We start from the raw sequence: 21,538 nt of genomic DNA, 5'->3' as shown, positions 1-21,538 counted from the left end.
TGAGCAGTGTCTGGTTCCTCTGATAATGTTGAGGGATCGCGTGTGAGCAATGAGCAGTGTCTGGTTTCTCTGATAATGTTGAGGGATCGCGTGTGAGCAATGAGCAGTGTCTGGTTTCTCTGATAATGTTGAGGGATCGCGTGTGAGCAATGAGCAGTGTCTGGTTTCTCTGATAATGTTGAGGGATCGCGTGTGAGCAATGAGCAGTGTCTGGTTTCTCTGATAATGTTGAGGGATCGCGTGTGAGCAATGAGCAGTGTCTGGTTCCTCTGATAATGTTGAGGGATCGCGTGTGAGCAATGAGCAGTGTCTGGTTCCTCTGATAATGTTGAGGGATCGCGTGTGAGCAATGAGCAGTGTCTGGTTCCTCTGATAATGTTGAGGGATCGCGTGTGCCTGAGCTCATGGAAGTTCAGAAACGTAGGAAAGTGTTTTTTTTTAACATTCATTGCGAATGATATGTTAAAACTATTGTTCCTCACAGTAAGTTAGCTGAAAAATCATTCCAACAATATCGCCATTGATACTCCCAAACCCTCGGTGTGAAGAAGCAATGGTAGTTATAGGCATACTGCTGCATTGGCCTATAGGCTATGAGTTCAATTCCTAAGTTTTTTCTAGCCGCCAATGGATCATGGTGTACCAATATATGCCCATATGGCATCGGCTGGTGATCATTAGTTAACTTTTAGAAGTTTATCATTTTAATTCATATTTTTATGATTAACCAAGTGACAATGATTTTGATTGAAATTAAACTGTTCAACAATAATGTGTATATGAAAATTATAACAGGCATGCAGAACTGTAGAAATGGTAGAATAAGTTGTAAGCTTCACCAAACTTGAAACTCACTTGCCGCCTATGAAGTCTTTATAAATAATTGCCTCCACGTTTCCATGATTGTATTTTTGCCTATAAACTGCTTTGAAGCAAGGTAAGACATGCCTCATGATATGAAATAAAAATTACGCTCAAAATAGACTATATTGTGCGCATGTGATAGTTGTGTTGGATAAATAAGAAAATGATGGCTAACAAAAATTCACACAGGACAATTTAATTCCATAAAATGATGCAAATTAGCAGATAGACTGGTAAGCAGGAAGGTCAAATGTATTTTCATAGAATGGTATTTCCATAAATTAATAAAAAGCATTATTTTGCAATTCAATTTTTTTTCTACTGGTCATTTTGGTCGGCAACAGTTTGATTTATCGGCTTTAATGCTTTTTTTATCGGCCAAAAGCAGCCAATTGCTGGCTAACGGAAACCCTGGTGTGTTGTGTGCATGGGAGGAGGCAACGAGAGCAAGAGAGAGAGAGAGAGTAATAGAAATTGAGTGAGTGAGAGAAAGAGGGATATTGAGAGACAGAGAAAGAGTGTTGGAGAAAGATAGAGATTGAGAGTCAAAAAAATTGGGGAAAAAAGAGTTGGGGAACAATTTAGCTAGTGTGTCAGGTGTATCACAGTGAAAACATAATCCTGAATCTTAATTTCACCCCTACTTGGCAGTTGTTGTTTTCCATCCTTCATCCTCTGTGGTGGGGCTGTGTTGGTTTGCGAGTGTGTGTGTTAGGTTTGTCATCTCTCAGGGCAATGCCAGCTAGTGCGTGATTAATGGGAAATATAAGACCAGCCACAGTGCACGGGTTCCCATGGTAAGCACACACACACACAGTGCACAACGCTTCTACAGAGCTCTTCGTCATCATTCCGAAAGCTCTTTGTGAGCTAAGCCCCCAAATAATACATACATATGAGCACTGAACTGAGCGAGAAGTCATATCTCAAAGCTTAAGGAATAAAACATATCGTTCCTGGGTTGTGCCTCATACAGCATGATGCATTGACACCTAACTAAAATATACTTGTCCTAGACTTCAGCTTTATTTGGTACTGGTTCCATGCCTCATGTATTTCATTTTAATGACCCATCCAGGTTCCTGTCTCTTTTTGCAGATGTACTGTGTTTTCTTCACACACCAGGCCACACAAACTGGGGCCACACGAGTGTCCTTCCTACACAGGTTATTGAAGCAGATGACGAAGGTTATTCCAGCTGAAACATCCATGTTGGTGCAAGAATAAAGCCTGCGAGCAGCGTGTGTTGGCTTTCCTTTCTTTATGTTTTCAAGCTCAAGTTTATTTGAAATGTACAGTATTAGTAACTCATTGGAAATCATTACCACAGTGCCTGTAAAACCCAGGATCAGGGTTGCATGAAGAAGATGGACAGAGATACAGAGAAACACTCAGTAAGGCAATACAGACATTCCTCTGTGTAGAGGGTTTCAGTTCCACTGCCTGGGGCTAGCTGTATGATGAGTCTTCAGTGTTCATGGAGTACTGTGACAGCTCTGCTCAATGAGCTTTATCCCATCTCTCAAGACCCTCAGAGCAGACCCTTAGAGCAGATCCTTAGAGCAGATCCTCAGAGCAGACCCTCAGAGCAGACCCTCAGAGCAGACCCTCAGAGCAGACCCTCAGAGCAGACCCTCAGAGCAGATCCTCAGAGCAGATCCTCATAGCAGATCGTTAGAGCAGAGCACTGAGCCGTACGGAATAAGATACCTCATTTTTTAGAGGACTACCCTCAAGGTGTGTGTTTAGGCGCGTGCGCATGAGTGTGTGCATGTGTGTGGACACATTTTACAATAGTTGTGAGTACCAAAAGTCCTCACGAATATTAAACCAAATAATATTCAGATATTTAAAATGTAAAAAGGCTTTTTTAGGGGTTAGGGTTAGAATTAGGGTTATGGGTTAGTAGTTAGGGTGAGGGGAAATAGGATTTTGAATGAATCCATTGTTGGTCCTCACAAGTATAGTAAGACATAGCTGTGTGTGTGTGTGTGTGTCCCACTTGTTCTGCTCTTAGGTAGCTTTTATGCCGCCAGCCTTGGTTTAGTCCCAGGGGAGATCATACTGCAATTGAATACACCAGTAGGATCTCAGTACTCTGAAGTGGCTCCAGACCCTGGTTGTAATACTGTGTCTGTTGTATGAATGGTTGAATGCTCAACTAGCTACTCAAAAACTCTGAGTTCGCTTGCCTTAGCAAGGTGAACGTCAGATACTTGGCTAGGTTTGGGCGGTATCCAGATTGTCATACCTTCGTACTGACCTTGTGCTATCCCAGGATATTCGGAAATACCGGCACTGAACATAAGGGAGGTGCTATTTTCAAAGCCTCTGCAATCCGAAGGTTAGCAATGGTAACAAGTACATGTAAAATCCCATAGAGAATGCTAATGAGTGCATAGCAAACAATTTATACAATTTTAACACCATTCATCTGACGATCGCAGGCTCTCAGGCCGCCACAAGGAGTCACAGGAATGCGATGAGCCAAGTTAACACCCCCCCCCCAGCCAAACCCTACCCTAACCCGGACGATGCTGGGCCAATAGTGCACCGCCCTATGGGACTCCCGACGATGGCCGGTTGTGTTACAGCCTGGGATCGAACCTTAGACCGCTGCGTCAGTCGGGAGGCCACATTTAGCACATTTTAGACAGTTCACTTAATAGTTATAAGATATCTAGCTGGCAAACATTTAGTTGCGATTTCCATAATGTAACTAGATCACCTGGTGTGTGCTGCACAACATTGAGTGACTCACAAGGTTTCGGTCTCTCGTGTTGTGTGCTTGTAAACAAATACCATGTAACTGGGGACTACCGGTTGGCTTCATAATTAAATATTACATGAGAGGTGAAATGAAGAACAAAATCTTTATCTCACAGCGTATTGCAGAAGTTGACTGCAGATATTTACTTAGAAAGTAGCTACAAATATACACTTTTATAAAAATGTAAATTTTAAAATGTTAAAAATAATAGGTTCAACGGTATTGAAAAAACATATACTCCGGTATACCTCCCAAGTCTACTTGGCACCAAGAGGAATAGATACGTCAACACGACAGAGAGACAGCAAAGTCGTTAAAGAAAAGAAGATAGGAGGACTTGAAAGATGAGGGGAAGAGAGGACAGGGGGAGTGAGATTAGAGCATGCTACGCAGCAGTTATTATGCAGAAGAGTGGAGTCTGAGACTCCTAAACACACTGAACGTTTTCTAATTCATCACTGTCGTCAAGCGGGTGTTTTGGAGGATGCGGCGAGGTAGAGAGCAGCTGTGTAGTGGCCCGACCAGGACGGCGTTTGCCTTGCAGGACCAACTCTCTGATTGATCACCTCTCTACAGGCATGGGATCTCCAGCCCTGCTGTTAACAGGCCGGCGAGGAAAAAGAGAGAGAGACTTTCAAAGCCTTGATTAAGGCAAAGACAGAGACAACCCCGGTGATGAGAACCTTGGCTCCTCTCTCTCGCTCCTGTCCATGTCATAATTCTCTGTCAATCTCTTTCCTTCTCACTTACCCACCCTCTCTCCCTCATTGAGATCTGCTAGCTGTTGATTCTCCCTCACTGTGATCTGCTAGCTGTTGATTCTCCCTCACTGCGTCCTGCTAGCTGCTGATTCTCCCTCACTGCGTCCTGCTAGCTGTTGATTCTCCCTCACTGCGTCCTGCTAGCTGCTGAATCTCCCTCACTGTGTCCTGCTAGCTGCTGATTCTCCCTCACTGCGTCCTGCTAGCTGCTGATTCTCCCTCACTGCGTCCTGCTAGCTGCTGATTCTCCCTCACAGCGTCCTGCTAGCTGCTGATTCTCCCTCACTGTGTCCTGCTAGCTGCTGATTCTCCCTCACTGTGTCCTGCTAGCTGCTGATTCTCCCTCACAGCGTCCTGCTAGCTGCTGATTCTGACTCCCTGTGTGTAGCTGAACTGTAATGATGATGGGGCCTGAGTTGGTGTTCCATTAGAACGCTTTAGTCCCCAGGAGAGTGTCACTGACGTGTGTTGAATCATATGGCTCAGCTATTACATTTATTTACCATGACTATCACACAGCATTATTTATTATTATTTATCTGCCAGTAACATACCCTTGACACCCTGCTCTCCCTTATGCCTTGCCCCAGCTGACCCTGCTCTGGGAATTACTACCGCACCACCGCTGCTTACGCAGCACCTGTTACCCTATTTGTAACGGCGATGTTCCTCACATTAACGTCTTGGCAGACGCACACGCTCACACGCACAAACATTCGCACGCGCGCACACACACACACACACACACCATTTTCACTATTGGATTCCTAACATCAGTCACAGTGCCCTAGTTGGGGAGGACTTGCACAATACCAAAAGTTTTCAGAAATCTAGTGTGTGATCTAGTGGATTAGATCGAAATAGAGGTAGTGAAGGAGTTATAAACTGAAGGTTCAGAGCCGTTGACATAGTCGTTGACGCTCCTCACATTTCCCCAGAAATGAATGTAGTTAGATAAAAATGCGAAGTGTAGTAAGGTGTCATCCCCCTCCCAGCTGGGTTGAAGACAATTGGACATCTTTTGATGCACAACAGTGGGTTGTGCAATATATAACACACAGCACACAATTACGCATGCACACACACATACACTCTGACAGGTCGAAGGGCAATGAAGTTCTATTTCCTATTCCCTTGTGGCATTCTCTCTGCCTCTCTTTCTCTTTCAGCCATCTCAAACAGAGTGTCTGGAAGTTCTCTCCTCTGTCCCCCTTTTCTCTCAAAGTGCGTCCCTCTCTGTCATGGATTAATTGGATTCTTTGACCCAGTACCAGATTGTGCCCCGTAGCTGCCCTGCTTGGGGTGTCATGGGGCTGGTGGGAGAAGGAGGTTGGGCCTAGCGGTGCTTCAGGGGCCATGTGTGTCACCAGCCCCCCCACACACTCTGTCTGTTCAGGCCCATTGTTTCTCTGCCACTCCCTCTGTCGCCCCTCATGGGACAGAAACAGCAGGCAAACAAGTCCCCATGCTGTTGTTATAGGTCACAGCCACTGTCATTGCTATTGTTGTCTTGTTGTTTCTGGACCATGCTACGGGGTCCGTGGCCCAGGGAATGGGTAAACAAAGATGGCACCCTATAGATAGCGCACCCCTTCTGACCAGAGCTCTATGAGCCCTGATTAAAAGTAGTGCGCTAAATAGGGAATAGGGTGCCATTTGGGATGGTAGACTAGACTGGCTGGTACCACCCTATTGTTCTGAAGCAGTCAGGCTGAGTCAGCTCGGACTTTCACATATACTGATCTAGTAAATCAATGTTTTTATACCAGAGATCTGTTTCTTTAAATGTCAAATACGGTGTTTGATTATGTAGAAAACATTTCAACATTTACTTTGTATTGCATATTCTGTTGTACAGTATATGACATTCAACCATGGCAATCCTACATTTTGCACAGAAAATAAAGAGTAACATTGTCATATCTCTGCCCTGATATTGTCCCCCCTAGCTGTTCACTAAGTAAGCACGGAGTTTGTTTTGAATTCCATAGCTATGCTGAATGGCCGTAGGCACTGGCCTGGGGTTCGTTCTTTTATGGGGCCTCCTCATGTGTTTGTTTCCTCCTTGGGCGTTCATTGGTCAAGCCTTATCACTGATGATTTGTAGGCGGCTGTCCATGGTGGATGTGACAAGGATTAGGACGATATGCTCGTAAATGCTGATGGACTAGAGAACGGCGTGTTTCCATGTGTGTGTGTCTGTGTCTGTGTGTGTTATGCTCCTAAAGGTTTGATGGACTAGAGAACGGTGTGTTTCCATGTGTGTGTGTCTGTGTCTGTGTCTGTGTGTGTGTGTTATGCTCCTAAAGGTTTGATGGACTAGAGAACGGCGTGTTTCCATGTGTGTGTTTCTGTGTCTGTGTGTGTGTGTGTTATGCTCCTAAAGGTTTGATGGACTAGAGAACGGCGTGTTACCATGTGTGTGTTTCTGTGTCTGTGTGTGTGTGTGTTATGCTCGTAAAGGTTTGATGGACTGATAGAACAGCGGGTGTTTTCTCCTCCTCGTCCTCAGCCGGAGATGCTTATTATACTGATTGATGACTATTGTTTTCAATTACCAACAGCTTTATTTGCGAGAAGCCGTCACCATTAAACTGCAGCTATGCAGGATGTGAATTAAGATCCTGGGTTACAAATGTCTTTCAATTATATCTGCCTGAGTGATGTGTTTTGTGTGTGTGTGTTTGGTGGAGTGATGACTTTTGAATAAGTAGGCAGTGCTTGCCTCTAAAAGACTGAGGAGCACAAATGAACACGAAGTAAGGCCTCTTTTGTTTTCCCTTTTTTGAACAATGCCGGCCAAGAGCATTGGCTGAGGCTGAAGCTTTGTGTCTGAGGAGGTAAATCAGATCTGAGCAAGGTTGTTTTGGAAAGCCCATTGGATGCTTTGTGTTTGTGGCGACCAATCAGAGCTGAAGGAGGACATTTTTTGAAAAGCGCACATTGCAGCCTTTTGTTGTGTCTCGTTGGGCCGTTGGGCCGTTTGGCTGCTCTCTCAAGATGATTTGATTCATTGAGATCAGACTGGTGCCCCCCATTCACCCCTTTCATTCAGTGACAGATTCTAAATGTAAACCACCCTGTTTTAATCCATCAGTGTGCCATGTGTTCTGGCGTAGAATTAAAGAGACACATTGTTTTGTTGGCGTACCCTCCTTTAGAGAAGAGAACACTAAGGCTTATAGGGCAAGTAGTGTGTGCCCCCTACTGCCCAAAACATGTAACTTACCCAACATGTATTACTTGTTGCTAGAGATATTTAAGACAAGTTACAGGTTTGGATCTGATTCATATTATTGTGGTGAAGATGTAGGCTACAGATTGACACTTACCATGATATAATGTCAAGTTGAAGCACTCTGGTTCAGACTACTTGACCCCTAAGCCTAGCCCCCTATTCAACCTCTCTACTCTCTCGCCCACTTGACTTCTTCCACATGTTGTTACGTTACAGCCTTATTCTAAAATTGATTAAATAAAAAAATGTCTTCATCAGTCTACACACAATAACCCATAATGACAATGCGAAAACAGGTTTTTCGAAATTTTAGCAAGTGTTTATGTAATATTCAGACCCTTTGCTATGAGACTTGAAATTGAGCTCAGGTGCGTCCTGTTTCCATTTATCATCCCTGAAACAAGATTCTCTGGTCTGATGAAACTAAGATTAAACTGTTTGGCCTCTTTGGAGATCCTTGATGAAAACCTGCTCCAGAGCATTCAGGACCTCAGACTGGGTGTGAAGGTTCACCTTCCGTCAGGACAACGACCCTATGCACACAGCCAAGACAACGCAGGAGTGGCTTCGGGACAAGTCTCTGAATGTCCTTGAGTGGCCCAGCCAGAGCCCGGACTTGAACCCCATCGAACATCTTTGGAGAGAAATGGAAATAGCTTTGCAGCAGCGCTCCCCATCCAACCTGACAGAGCTTGAGAGGATCTGCAGAGAAGAATGGGAGAAACTCCCCAAATACAGGTGTGCCAAGCATGTAGCGTCATACCCAAGAAGACTCAGTGCTGTAGTCGCTGCCAAAGGTGCTTCAGCAAAGTACTGAGTAAAGGGTCTGAATACGTATGTAAATGTGATTTTTAGTCATGTGATGTTTAAGTCAGAAGTTTAATACACCTTAGCCAAATACATTTAAACTCAGTTTTTTAACAATTCCTGACATTTAATCCGAGTAAATATTCCCTGTCTTAGGTCAGTTAGGATCACCACTTTATTTTAAGAATGTGAAATGTCAGAATCATTGTTGAGAGAATGATTTATTTCAGCTTTTATTTCTTTCATCACATTCCCAGTGGGTCAGAAGTTTACATACACTCAATTAGTATTTGGTAGCATTGCCTTCACATTGTTTAACTTGGGTCAAACGTTTCGGGTAGCCTTCCAAGCAAGCTTCCCACAATAAGTTGGGTGAATTTTGGCCCATTCCTCCTGACAGAGCTGGTGTAACTGAGTTAGGTTTGTAGGCCTCCTTGCTCGCACACGCCTTTTCAGTTCTGCCCACAAATCTTCTATGGGATTGAGGTCAGGGCTTTGTGATGGCCACTCCAATACCTTAACTTTGTTGTCCTTAAGCCATTTTGCCACAACTTGGAAGTATGCTTGGGGTCATTGTCCATTTGGAATACCCATTTGGGACCAAACTTTAACTTCCTGACTGATGTCTTGAGATGTTGCTTCAATATAGCCACATCATTTTCCTGGCTCATGATGCCATCTATTTTGTGAAGTGCACCAGTCCCTCCTGCAGCAACGCGGGGGGGTCCACAACATGATGCTGCCACCCCCGTGCTTCACGGTTGGGATGGTGTTCTTCGGCTTGCAAGCTTCCCCCTTCTTCCTCCAAACACAACGACGGTCATTATGGCCAAACAGTTCTATTTTTGTTTCATCAGACCAGAGGACATTTCTCCAAAAAGTTCTATCTTTGTCCCTATGTGCAGTTGCAAACCGTAGTCTGGCTTTTTTATGGTGGCTTTGAAGCAGTGGCCTCTTCCTTGCTGAGCGGCCTTTCAGGTTATGTCGATATAGGACTCGTTTTGCTGTGGATATAGATACTTTTATACCTGTTTCCTCCAGCATCTTCACAATGTCCTTTGCTGTTGTTCTGGGATCGATTTGCACTTTTCGCACCAAAGCACGTTCATCTCTAGGAGACAGAACGCGTCTCCTTCCTGAACGGTATGACGGCTGCGTAGTTCCATGGTGTTTATACTTGCGTACTGTTATTTGTACAGATGTACGTGGTACCTCCAGGCATTGTGTGTAGATTGATTTGTAAAAAAAAGAACAATTAAATACATTTTAGAATAAGGCTGTAGCATAACAAGATGTGGAAAAGCTCAAGTGGTCTGAATACTTTCCGAATGCACTGTATGTGGGGCCATGTTGTGAACATGTCTCTGGCCAGGGCCTTTCTCTCCTCTCTGCCTGAAGGTGATCTGCATGCAACTCAGCTCTCTCTGCAACTCCCTGCTCTCCTCCAGATGCACTTATGCCGCTGGCACTCAGCAGGGCTGTAACTGATACTATCTTATCACTCCGACTGGATGTAGGGGGAGGAGGGGAGGTAGGGGGAGCACTGGGCCCTGGTCCATACTGGCAGACCTCATACCTGGGCTGGGTATCAACTGCACTGCAGTGCCGCTGAGAGCCAGTGATAGTCAGTGATAGTCCAAGAGAGGGAGAGAGAAACACATAGACTGAGAGACAAAGAAACATAGAAAATAGTTCAAGGCTGTTCCGTACTGTTATTCTCTCCTCTCAGGGATGTTTTTATTAACCAGCCTCAGGTTATTCTACCTGGGAACATATGCTCAAATAGCTCACCCTCTTCCCACCCAACACAGTCTCCTTACAGGGCATGGTTAGTGTCTCCTTCCTTCCTCTGTGTCTGCTCTCCACAAAGACCTGATGTCTGAGGTATTTCTGTATCTCTGCTGTGGTGATAGAAAAACAAACTCATTTAAGAAAATGTCTTGTTCGCCTGTTTCTAGATCCTTGTTACAGTACAGTACAAGCTGAGCCAGCCAGCCACCCTACCACCCAGTCAGTCAGCCAGCCATCCAGTGCTGACAACCCTATACCCTCTCCAACCCTTCCCCCTGTCTGCCAAAGCATCTCCATACTGTATAACACTCCTCTCCTTCCCAGAAGTATTTCTTGTGTGTGTGATCTACTGTTTGTTTCAGCTCAGTACCTCGCAGGCTTCTCTTTTCTGTCTCTCCGTGTTCCTCACCTCCTCTTGTCTTTTCTTAAACAGGGCACGTGGGTCCCTTGCTCTTAGCAGTGAACTTTGAGGGAGATCGAGGATTCCTTAAGACATTAACAAAGTAATTTACCGTTGGGGAAGGATACAGAGAGAGAAAGAGACAGGTTGAGTGTGGGTGTGTGTTTACAGTGCTGCTACAGCGAAAGGGGATACCTAGTCAGTTGTACAACTGTCTTCAACATGTAACCCAGCCCCTCTGAATCAGAAAGGTGCAGGGGGCTGCCTTAATCCACGTCCATGGCGCCCAGGGAGCAGTTGTTGTTTTGGGGTTAACTGCCTTGCTCAAGGGCAGAACAGCAGATTTTTCCACCTTTACCGGCTCGGGGATTTAAACCAGCGACCTTTTGGTTACTAGCCCAACGCTCTTAAACGCTAGGCTACCTGCCGCCCCACTATAACAAAGACAGTTCAGGCCTTGCATACAGTGGCTAGCGGTGATGTTGACTACCAGCAAAAGAGGCTGTCATTCATTATACAGTGTCAATATCAAGTCAATCCCTTCAAGCTTAGTAATAATTCCATTTTTTTTGTAAGTCCCGGTCGTGTGTTTAGATCCCGTCCCTCACCTTGGGAACCGCGTTCGCTCCAAACCCAAGATCCAGACGGACTCTGATTGTTTGTGTACGGAAGTTAGCTGTATGTGTGTGTGTTTGTGTTGCTAGAGTCTCTCTATGTTGCATTCATGAGCAGCTGGTGTTGGTTAGCCTATTTCCCATTTGCACAGTGTAAGCACTGTGTCACTTTGTAAATGGCAGAATCTGCATCGGTGCCTTTCGGCCTCAGTGAACACAACACAGCACAGCCCTGCGAGCTCAGTGCCCTGCCAACCAGCTCTACAGATCACACATTACAGCAGCACACACACTCACGGACAAACAGCAAGGCAAATCTGCATGTTCCCAATCGACCACCGCAACTGCCCTTCAAATATCATCTGTGGTGAAAGTAGCCTGAGGTTAAAGTATTAAAAAAATAAAACACTAACAAATGAAACCGCAAAATACAAAAACAGTAGGGATTGAACATTTCAGGATGACCTTCTCCGAATGTCCCCAATCAGCAGTGGAAATAGACTAACACACACACAAACATAACAATAATAATAAAGGCCGACTGGACACACACCAACACCAAGTTGATTAACAGACACGTTGCCTGGCAGACTGCAAGACTGTTATTTAACCTCTATCGATGAAACAGAAAATAGCAGAAAAATAACAGAAAACCATTGATAGAATACTGTGATTAAAATGCATGGTGTTTGGCTGTGAACGATGGTGTTGTCTGGCTTCAGAATAAGCCTGGCTGAGTTATACAAAACATTATTGATGGGTGCGGAGCCAGAAAGCTTAAAAAATGGTGGAGGAGGGAAATATAAAAGATAAAGGCAACAAACGTCGAGGCTCTCACTATCTTACTTACTCTATCTCTCTCTCAATTCATTTCAATTCAAAGGGCTTCATTGACCATGGGAAACATATGTTTACATTGCCAAATAAAAGTGAAATAGATAACAAATAAATGTGAAATAAACAATCAAAAAATCTCTCTCACCATCTATACCTCTCTCACCCTCTCTCTTCCTTTTCCCTCTTCTTTCTCTCCCTATATATCTCCCCTCCCCTTCCTCCTGGTGTGTGTGATAAAAACAGTGAGACCTGAGACTCTGGGTCCCACCCTATATGCTATATCTGACGTTCTGATAGGAATGCAGAAAGTCAGAGCTGTGCCCTAATCTCTTAATGTGTGTGTGTGTGTGTTCCCTCATCTTTGGCAGGGCTAGCCAGGGTTACAGGGGAGCCTTATCTGCCTTTATGGATTGATGGAGAATATTTCAGCAACTCCGGATATTTTTAAACCAAGTTAAAGAGTCTCTGTGTGTGTGTACTTGCCTCTGTGTGTGTGTACTTGCCTCTGTGTGTGTGTACTTGCCTCTGTGTGTGTGTACTTGCCTCTGTGTGTGTGTACTTGTGTGTGTGTGTTTACCTCTGTGTGTGTGTACTTGCCTCTGTGTGTGTGTACTTGCCTCTGTGTGTGTACTTGCCTCTGTGTGTGTGTGTTACTTGCCTCTGTGTGTGTACTTTCCTCTGCCTCTGTGTGTGTACTTGCCTCTGTGTGTGTGTGTACTTGCCTCTGTGTGTGTACTTGCCTCTGTGTGTGTACTTGCCTCCTCTGTGTGTGTACTTTCCTCTGTGTGTGTGTGTGTACTTTCCTCTGTGTGTGTGTGTGTACTTTCCTCTGTGTGTGTGTGTGTACTTTCCTCTGCCTCTCTGTGTGTGTGTGTTTACTGTGTGTGTGTACTTTCCTCTGTGTGTGTGTGTTTACTTTCCTCTGTGTGTGTGTGTTTACTTTCCTCTGTGTGTTTTTCCTCTGTGTGTGTGTGTGTACTTTCCTCTGTGTGTGTGTGTTTACTTTCTCTGTGTGTGTGTGTACTTTCCTCTGTGTGTGTGTGTGTTTACTTTCCTCTGTGTGTGTGTGTGTACTTTCCTCTGTGTGTGTGTGTGTACTTGCCTCTCTGTGTGTGTACTTTCCTCTGTGTGTGTGTGTGTGTACTTTCCTCTGTGTGTGTGTGTTTACTTTCCTCTGTATGTGTGTACTTTCCTCTCTCTGTGTGTGTACTTTCCTCTGTGTGTGTGTGTACTTTCCTCTGCCTCTGTGTGTGTGTGTGTACTTTCCTCTGTGTGTGTGTGTGTACTTTCCTCTGTATGTGTGTGTGTGTACTTTCCTCTGTGTGTGTGTGTGTACTTTCCTCTGTGTGTGTGTGTGTACTTTCCTCTGTGTGTGTGTGTGTGTGTGTGTGTACTTTCCTCTGCCTCTGTGTGTGTGTGTGTTACTGTGTGTGTGTGTGTTTACTTTCCTCTGTGTGTGTGTGTGTACTTTCCTCTGTGTGTGTGTGTGTACTTTCCTCTGTGTGTGTGTGTGTACTTTCCTCTGCTTTCTCTCTGTGTGTGTACTTTCCTCTGTGTGTGTGTGTGTGTACTTGTGTGTGTGTGTGTTACTTTCCTCTGTATGTGTGTGTGTTTACTTTCCTCTGTGTGTGTGTGTGTGTACTTGCCTCTCTGTATGTGTGTACTTTCCTCTCTCTGTGTGTGTACTTTCCTCTGTGTGTGTGTGTACTTGCCTCTCTGTGTGTGTCTCACTCCTCAAGGATGGACAGGAAAGAAGCTGTTTTATTTCCAATTAATGCATTTATAAAATGGACTGACTCAATCACGCTCAGGTGAATGATGGCAATTTGGTATGTTTAGCAGACACAGTATTAACCCATGTCTTTAGACTCACTTTGAGCTTTAGCTTCCATTTTGAAGTATATTCTTCTTCTTCTGAAAAAGATGTCCCAGACAGTTCATCATATCAGCTCTTGGTGAAAAAATAATATGATTCAGTTATTTGTTTTTAGTGGATTATGGCCTCCATATTAGGAAGTCCCTCATTTGTCAGTTGAGTTTAGTCTGATAATGAATGGGTTTCCTAATCTGATTGCTGCAGTTTCCTAAATCACCACTAGGTGGCTGCAACTGTGAGATAAGGGTATATCTACATCAGTGAGTGTAATAATATTTTGCATAGATAGATTAGAGTAAATCTTAATTTGATTTCCATACAGGCTCTAGGGCCTGTCAGAATTAGTTAGACATATTTTAATCTTCACTCGTTCTCTCTCCCTGCCTTCCAGCACTGTTCATCAACTAGAAGCTTCCTATTTTCAGAGGAAGAATTGTGTGAGATTGGGTTACAGTTGATAAACAAGACAATGCGTTACCATTGCTATGCCAGGGTCAATTCAATTCCAGCTAATGTCTTTGTTGTCTATCTATTGGTCACAGCACTCATCTCATACACTACCCAATACAGCTTTCTCCCTCTCTCACACATAGGCCTGTTACCTGGTCTCAAATCTCAAACTAGAAAGGGAGAAGTAGTACAGTTGCGTGCTGATCTTGCGAGAAAAGCAATTTAGCCTCGTGGCCCAAAGAGCCTCCAGGAGTCTCCACACATCAGAGGCATGGTGACAGTGAGGGCGCAGGGGGCCGGTAGGGGCCAAGTCGATGCCTGCTCTGGTCCAAATCTGGATGTAGGTGAGATTCTAAGGGAAGCGAGGGGAAAATCAATGTTTTCTTAGAATACTGCCTGCCAGTCCCCCCGAGGAGGAGAAGCTGCTAGTAGGAATTTAGTGAAGGCTTGACGGTTCTGTCTAGGCTGGGTTCAGGGTCGAGGTCAGGGAAAATGGGATAGGAGAGGATGAGAAAAGAGACCGGAGGGATGTTTTGTCCAGACAGGGATCAGGAAAGAGAAGAGCGAGGAAAGGGATGTAGGGATGTTTTGGACAGTAAAGGGGACTCGAAGTTTTGAGACTGTAAGAGGTTTTTAAACACTGAGCAGCCCTGTGCTGTGACCTGGCTGATGTAGGTCTTGGTTGTTCTGGGGAATCACAACTTTTGATGCGAACGACTGAACTTTCTTCAGTTTTTTCCTTGTTCTGTCTGTGAGCAAGCAAAGCAAACCGACAAGAACAGGGTTTCATTGACCCAGCACTGTGTTACCTTCTATTGTGTTTTTTTGGTGTTTGTTTTGTTTTTCTCTGATTTGGGCAAAGTAGCATTGCAAAATTCCCAGGTTTTCCAGAAATCCTGGTTGGAATATTCCCGAAATCAGGAGAGAATAAGTAGGAAATCCTGAATCCATTGCATTTTCAGGAAGGTTACTGGAATTGTGCCACCCGGGGGCAAGGTGATAAGGAAATGCAATGAGGAGAGGCAGCCTGTCTGAAAGGCATGTTGAGGTCACAGGGCTGAAGCTGTAGAGACATGCTATAGGTCACATGCTCTACTACCTCCTTATGAAGGCAGCCAGCGCCAGCCTGAGGTCAGGGACAGAGAGAGATAAGGTCCCCAATGAGCTGTAGTGTCTTGATCACTCTACCTGCTGAGCAGAGACGGAGGAGGAGAAGGAGGGAGTGGAGCTCTCACTTCCAGGAAGGTCACCGGGATTTGGGCCTGAGCCCATCGCTGTGTGTGTGTGTGTGTGTGTGTGTGTGTGTGTGTGTGTGTGTGTGTGTGTGTGTGTGTGTGTGTGTGTGTGTGTGCGTAATCACTAGTGTTCAAAGTACTCCCTAGATTACAGCCTAATAACAGTGTCAGTGTGATTAATGGCAGTAGAAGTGGCAGGGCACTGAGTCCCTGATTACACACTCATTCAAGTACATCACCCATCCTATCCTGCCCTTCCATAGAGAATACACTACAGCTGTGTCTTTAAAGCACTTAGAAGATTGCTTCGGTAACAGATTCCAATACTGTGACCCATTTATCATTATTAGAATATTAGAATGGTTAGAATGATACTCTTTTGGGATTCCCTCATGAACACTGTTCCCAATCTGGTGTGATCAACATGTTCATCTCCCTATCACTCATTCTCTCTTTCTTTGACTCATTCTGTTTCTCTCTCTCGCTCTCTCGCTCTCGCGCTCTCTCATCCATTGAGGTGTGTGGACAGCTGTGAAAGCAAATCTCCCTCTGTTTGTCTGGCTGTCTGTTTGACACCTGTGTCATGGCCAGGCGACAGGCTACAACCTTGAGTGCCGAGGGGATGAGAGAGCGAATCAGAAGGGGAGGGATGAGAGGCTCTGTGAACCTCAGTCTCTAAATGAAATTCTGTCTGTCTTCTCCCTGTCTGTCCATAAAACAGAGCTTTGAACAGGAGAGATCTGAGGCATCGTGGCAGACAAAGAAACCCTTATACGGTCTGAGAGAGAGGTAGAGAGAGGTATAGGCCACAGGAGGCTGCTGAGGGGAGGACGGCTCATAATCATGAGTGAATGGAATGGAATCAAACACATGGAAACGATGTGTTCTAAACCATTCCATTGATCCCAATCCATCCGTTACTATGAGCCCGTCTCCACAATGAAGGTGCCACCGGCCGCCTGTGGTAGAGACAGAGGTAGAGCAGAGAAACGCTTTCCCTCAAATCATGGAGATTTCCCTAAAGTTCCGTCTCTGTTGACAGGAATTGCATTATAACCATCTGACCCTGTCTCTTCTCTGCTGTCCCCCAGGGTCGTTCATGATGGTGAACTCGTCCCAGCATGCCGTGGGGCAGCGGGCCCACCTTCTCCTCCGTTCGCTGAGTGAGAACGACACGCACTGCATCCAATTCAGCTACTTCCTGTACAGCCGCGACGGCCATTCCCCCGGGGACCTGCAGCTCTACATCCGGGTCAACGGGGGGCCGCGGGGAAGCGCCGTCTGGAACGTCACCGGGTCACATGGACGCCAGTGGCACCAGGTGGAGCTAGCCGTCAGCACATTCTGGCCCAGCGAATACCAGGTGAGCGCTAATGATACATATGTGATAACACATACATTTAGCTAATTATATGTGTAATGCTATGTCGTTGGCACCTTCTGGCCCAGCAAATACCAGGGGAGAGACAATGCTATGCGGTGAGGGTTAGGGTGAGTGGCACCAGATGGAGCTAGCCGTTAGCACCTTCTTGCCCAGTGATTACCAGTTGAGTGCTAACTAATGGTTGGTTGGTTGGTTGGTTGATTGATTGATTACACATACAGTACCAGTCAAAAGTTTGGACACACCTACTCATTCCAGGGTTTTTGTTTATTTTTTACTATCTTTTACATTGTAGAATAATTGTGAAGACATCAAAACTATGAAATAACACATATGGAATCACGTAGTAACCAAAAAAGTGTTAAACAAATCAAAATATATTTTATATTTGAGATTCTTCAAAGTAGCCACCCTTTGCCTTGATGACAGCTTTGCACATTCTTGGCATTCTCTCAACCAGCTTCATGATGTAGAAAAACCCTTGAATGAGGAGGTACGGTATGTTCTATTCCAGCACTGATTAAACTGCAGCTGCGGGCCGCAAACTATGCCAGAGACGGGCCGCTATTGGTTCACCATAGTATTCTTGCTAGCTGGGAATCATCAAGCCGTAATTCATTTAATCTATTGTGCTTGTGCTCCTGGAATAGAGCAAATATGTGCAAATGACCAGTTGGTCCCAGAGGAGTGGGTAGGGAAACACTGCTGCACTATTTCATAGTGACAACATGGGAGTATAAATGTACTTTATTAGAGTATTTGTTTTATGTTTACATATATGTATGGCTTAATTTCCCCCAGTGCAGCAGAGTCATAAATATCTCTTTGTCCTGCCCTGGGTTTAGTTGATGGTGTTGTTATGGCTAGTGTGTGTGTGTGTGTGTGTGTGTGTCTGTGTGTGGTGGGCTGTTTGGAAGCTGCCTCATTAAATCCTATGATTTATACCTCTAGCTGTCTCTCATTCGCCCTCCTCCAAAACGCCCTTAACGAGAAGCCAATAGCTGTGTGTGGGTTTCTGTGTGTGTGTTTCTGTGTATGCCTGTGCGTCTGTTCTGTGTGCATGTTTTCTCTCCCTTTGAAATCAATGGCAGCAGTAAACGATTGGGGGAGTGAGTGTGGCTCAGCTGACCAGTCAATTGACCTCAATTCTGTGTGACCCTCAGTAGAGGAGTGTTTGCCTCCATAACCTTGGTCTGCTCTCAGAGTTCTGAGCCTGGTCCCAGACACATCTCAATAAATCAACACATCCTAAATGAGATTAGGGCCGGTGTGGATCAGTGTTGTGTGGTAGTATCCTCAGCTTCCAGGCCAACAACACAACCCCATAGTGATTCAGATTTAATGCTTTTCTTCCTCTCTTGTGCAGCAACATCAAAAGGTTCTCTCGCCCCCGCCACAGTCTCCCACCTTTTTCACACGGTGAAAGTGGGTTTGTGTGTGTGTATGTGTGTGTGTGTGTGTGTGTGTGTGTGTGTGTGTGTGTGTGTGTGTGTGTGTGTGTGTGTGTGTGTGTGTGTGTGTGTGTGTGTGTGTGTGTGTGACCATTTGAAGGGAAAGGGGATATGGGACACAGGGGCGTTGGGATCCAATATCCAATCAGACCAAGCCTTGTCTGGCCTGGTGGTTAGGTGAAAGTAGAGCTGTATTTGTTGCGTCTGTCTGAAATTAGAAATCCATTAGAGGTATGATTTACCACCCTGATAATATGTGTGTGTACGCTGAAGCAGCCTGGGTGTTATGTGTTATGTAAGTGGAAATGAAGACGTGTGGGTGGGTGTGACATCTTAAGATCCCCCCCCAGGCACACAGACAGACACGGGACAGATTGCTTTGTTGGTCCCATAGAGCAGTAAGAGGTTCTGCTGCAAGTAATGAAGCAGGTAAAAGACTGAGAGGATGACCGGTGCAGGGTTTTAATCCTGCCCTGCAGTGATGCGTCTCCCTGACTGTACTGTGAAGGGGCAGTCTCACTGCCTCCCATGTTCCTTCCCCCCTCCCCCCTCTCCTTTTCACCCCCTATTCCTCTCCCCTTCTCTGCCATGATCTATCTTCTACTCTTTCCCCCTCTCCCTCTGTCCTCCTCTCCCTTTCTCTCTCTGTCATGGCTCAAAGTGCTAGTGAAGGCCCCAGAGGGCCCACTCATCCAATCCCCCAGATAAGGATCACTGTCCAGCAGTCCCATCCAACAGATCGGCCCCACGGGACCCTGACCAACAGCCAGGAACAGACAGACAGAGAAGAGAGAAAAAAGAGAAGAGAGAGACCAGAGAGAGAAGAAGAGAGAAAGGGACTGCTTCACATGGGCTTTAAAAGAAAGAGGGAGAGCAAGAGAGATGGCGATCAGGTTTCTCTGAGAAGCCCCCAGGGGCCAGCAGGAGACAGCCTGGAGGAGAAAGATGGACTACGTGCTCTGTAGTTGGAGATTGATCAGAGACTGAGCTAGCTATAGCCCCCTCCCAAAGCAATCACAAAGAAGAGAGCAGTCAGTGAAGTGCCATTACCATTCATTGTCTCTGCCTCAAGTAATAGTAGACTATTCAGATGTGTCTTGTCGGCTAGAGTGTAGGTGAGAAGCTTGCTACTTTGGTATCAGTGGCAGGTGAACAGTCCCAGTCTTTTGATATCTTAAAGAGGGAGAGTTGAGGTGATTGAGTTTAATAGGAGAAGTAGCTGCAAACACTATCTGAATATTCTATGAAGCTCTCAAGACGTTCTCCTCGTTTTGTGAAATCCTGCTTAGGAACGAAGTTAATAGCCGTAGCACTAAAGACTAAAGATAGATAAAGACAGAGTGATCACAGCGGCCCTCAGACTTAAATGTGTCTCTCCTCAGTCTCTGTCTCTCTCTCCATATCTCCCTAGCAACCAGGGCTGGAAAAACCTTGGATCACTGCTATTCTAACTTCCGCGAAGCATATAAGGCCCTGCCCCGCCCTCCTTTCGGAAAAGCTGACCACGACTCCATTTTGTTGATCCCTGCCTACAGACAGAAACTAAAACAAGAAGCTCCCGCGCTAAGGTCTGTTCAACGCTGGTCCGACCAATCTGATTCCACACTCCAAGACTTCCATCACGTGGACTGGGATATGTTTCGTATTGCGTCAGACAACAACATTGACGAATACGCTGATTCTGTGAGCGAGTTCATTAGAACGTGCGTTGAAGATGTCGTTCCCATAGCAACGATTAAAACATTCCCAAACCAGAAACCGTGGATTGATGGCAGCATTCGTGTGAAACTGAAAGCGCGAACCACTGCTTTTAATCAGGGCTAGGTGACCGGAAACATGACCGAATACAAACAGTGTAGCTATTCCCTCCGCAAGGCAATCAAACAAGCTAAGCGTCAGTATAGAGACAAAGTAGAATCTCAATTCAACGGCTCAGACACAAGAGGTATGTGGCAGGGTCTACAGTCAATCACGGATTAGAAAAAGAAAACCAGCCCAGTCACGGACCAGGATGTCTTGCTCCCAGGCAGACTAAATAACTTTTTGCCCGCTTTGAGGACAATACAGTGCCACTGACACGGCCCGCAACTAAAACATGCGGACTCTCCTTCACTGCAGCCGACGTGAGGAAAACATTTAAACGTGTCAACCCTCGCAAGGCTGCAGGCCCAGACGGCATCCCCAGCCGCGCCCTCAGAGCATGCGCAGACCAGCTGGCTGGTGTGTTTACGGACATATTCAATCAATCCCTATCCCAGTCTGTTGTTCCCACATGCTTCAAGAGGGCCACCATTGTTCCTGTTCCCAAGAAAGCTAAGGTAACTGAGCTAAACGACTACCGCCCGTAGCACTCACTTCCGTCATCATGAAGTGCTTTGAGAGACTAGTCAAGGACCATATCACCTCCACCCTACCTGACACCCTAGACCCACTCCAATTTGCTTACCGCCCAAATAGGTCCACAGACGATGCAATCTCAACCACACTGCACACTGCCCTAACCCATCTGGACAAGAGGAATACCTATGTGAGAATGCTGTTCATCGACTACAGCTCGGCATTTAACACCATAGTGCCCTCCAAGCTCGTCATCAAGCTCGAGACCCTGGGTCTCGACCTCGCCCTGTGCAACTGGGTACTGGACTTCCTGACGCGCCGCCCCCAGGTCGTGAGGGTAGGCAACAACCTTTCCACCCCGCTGATCCTCAACACTGGGGCCCCACAAGGGTGCGTTCTGAGCCCTCTCCTGTACTCCCTGTTCATCCACGACTGCGTGGCCACGCACGCCTCCAACTCAATCATCAAGTTTGCGGACGACACAACAGTGGTAGGCTTGATTACCAACAACGACGAGACGGCTTACAGGGAGGAGGTGAGGACCCTCGGAGTGTGGTGTCAGGAAAATAACCTCACACTCAACGTCAACAAAACTAAAGGAGATGATTGTGGACTTCAGGAAACAGCAGAGGGAACACCCCCCTATCCACATTGATGGAACAGTAGTGGAGAGGGTAGTAAGTTTTAAGTTCCTCGGCGTACACATCACAGACAAACTGAATT

At 45.8% G+C, this 21,538-nt stretch overlaps 1 protein-coding gene across 8 annotated transcripts in view; it reads left to right on the top strand.

Moving 5' to 3' along the window:
* The window catches only part of LOC112229315 (receptor-type tyrosine-protein phosphatase U-like), a 283,382-nt gene that overhangs the window by 137,011 nt on the left and 124,833 nt on the right, over positions 1 to 21,538 (top strand). For all 8 annotated transcript variants that reach the window (XM_042310050.1, XM_042310047.1, XM_042310046.1 and 5 more), the window contains exon 3: positions 16,735 to 17,006. In XM_042310050.1, the coding sequence (XP_042165984.1) occupies positions 16,735 to 17,006 (272 nt within the window). The remainder of the gene's footprint in view (positions 1 to 16,734; positions 17,007 to 21,538) is intronic.

The sequence above is a fragment of the Oncorhynchus tshawytscha genome, linkage group LG31 (assembly GCF_018296145.1).
Source record: "Oncorhynchus tshawytscha isolate Ot180627B linkage group LG31, Otsh_v2.0, whole genome shotgun sequence".
Lineage (NCBI taxonomy): Eukaryota > Metazoa > Chordata > Actinopteri > Salmoniformes > Salmonidae > Oncorhynchus > Oncorhynchus tshawytscha.
The sequence above is the reverse complement of the archived record's forward strand: the minus strand, read 5'-3'. Positions and strand labels throughout refer to the sequence as shown.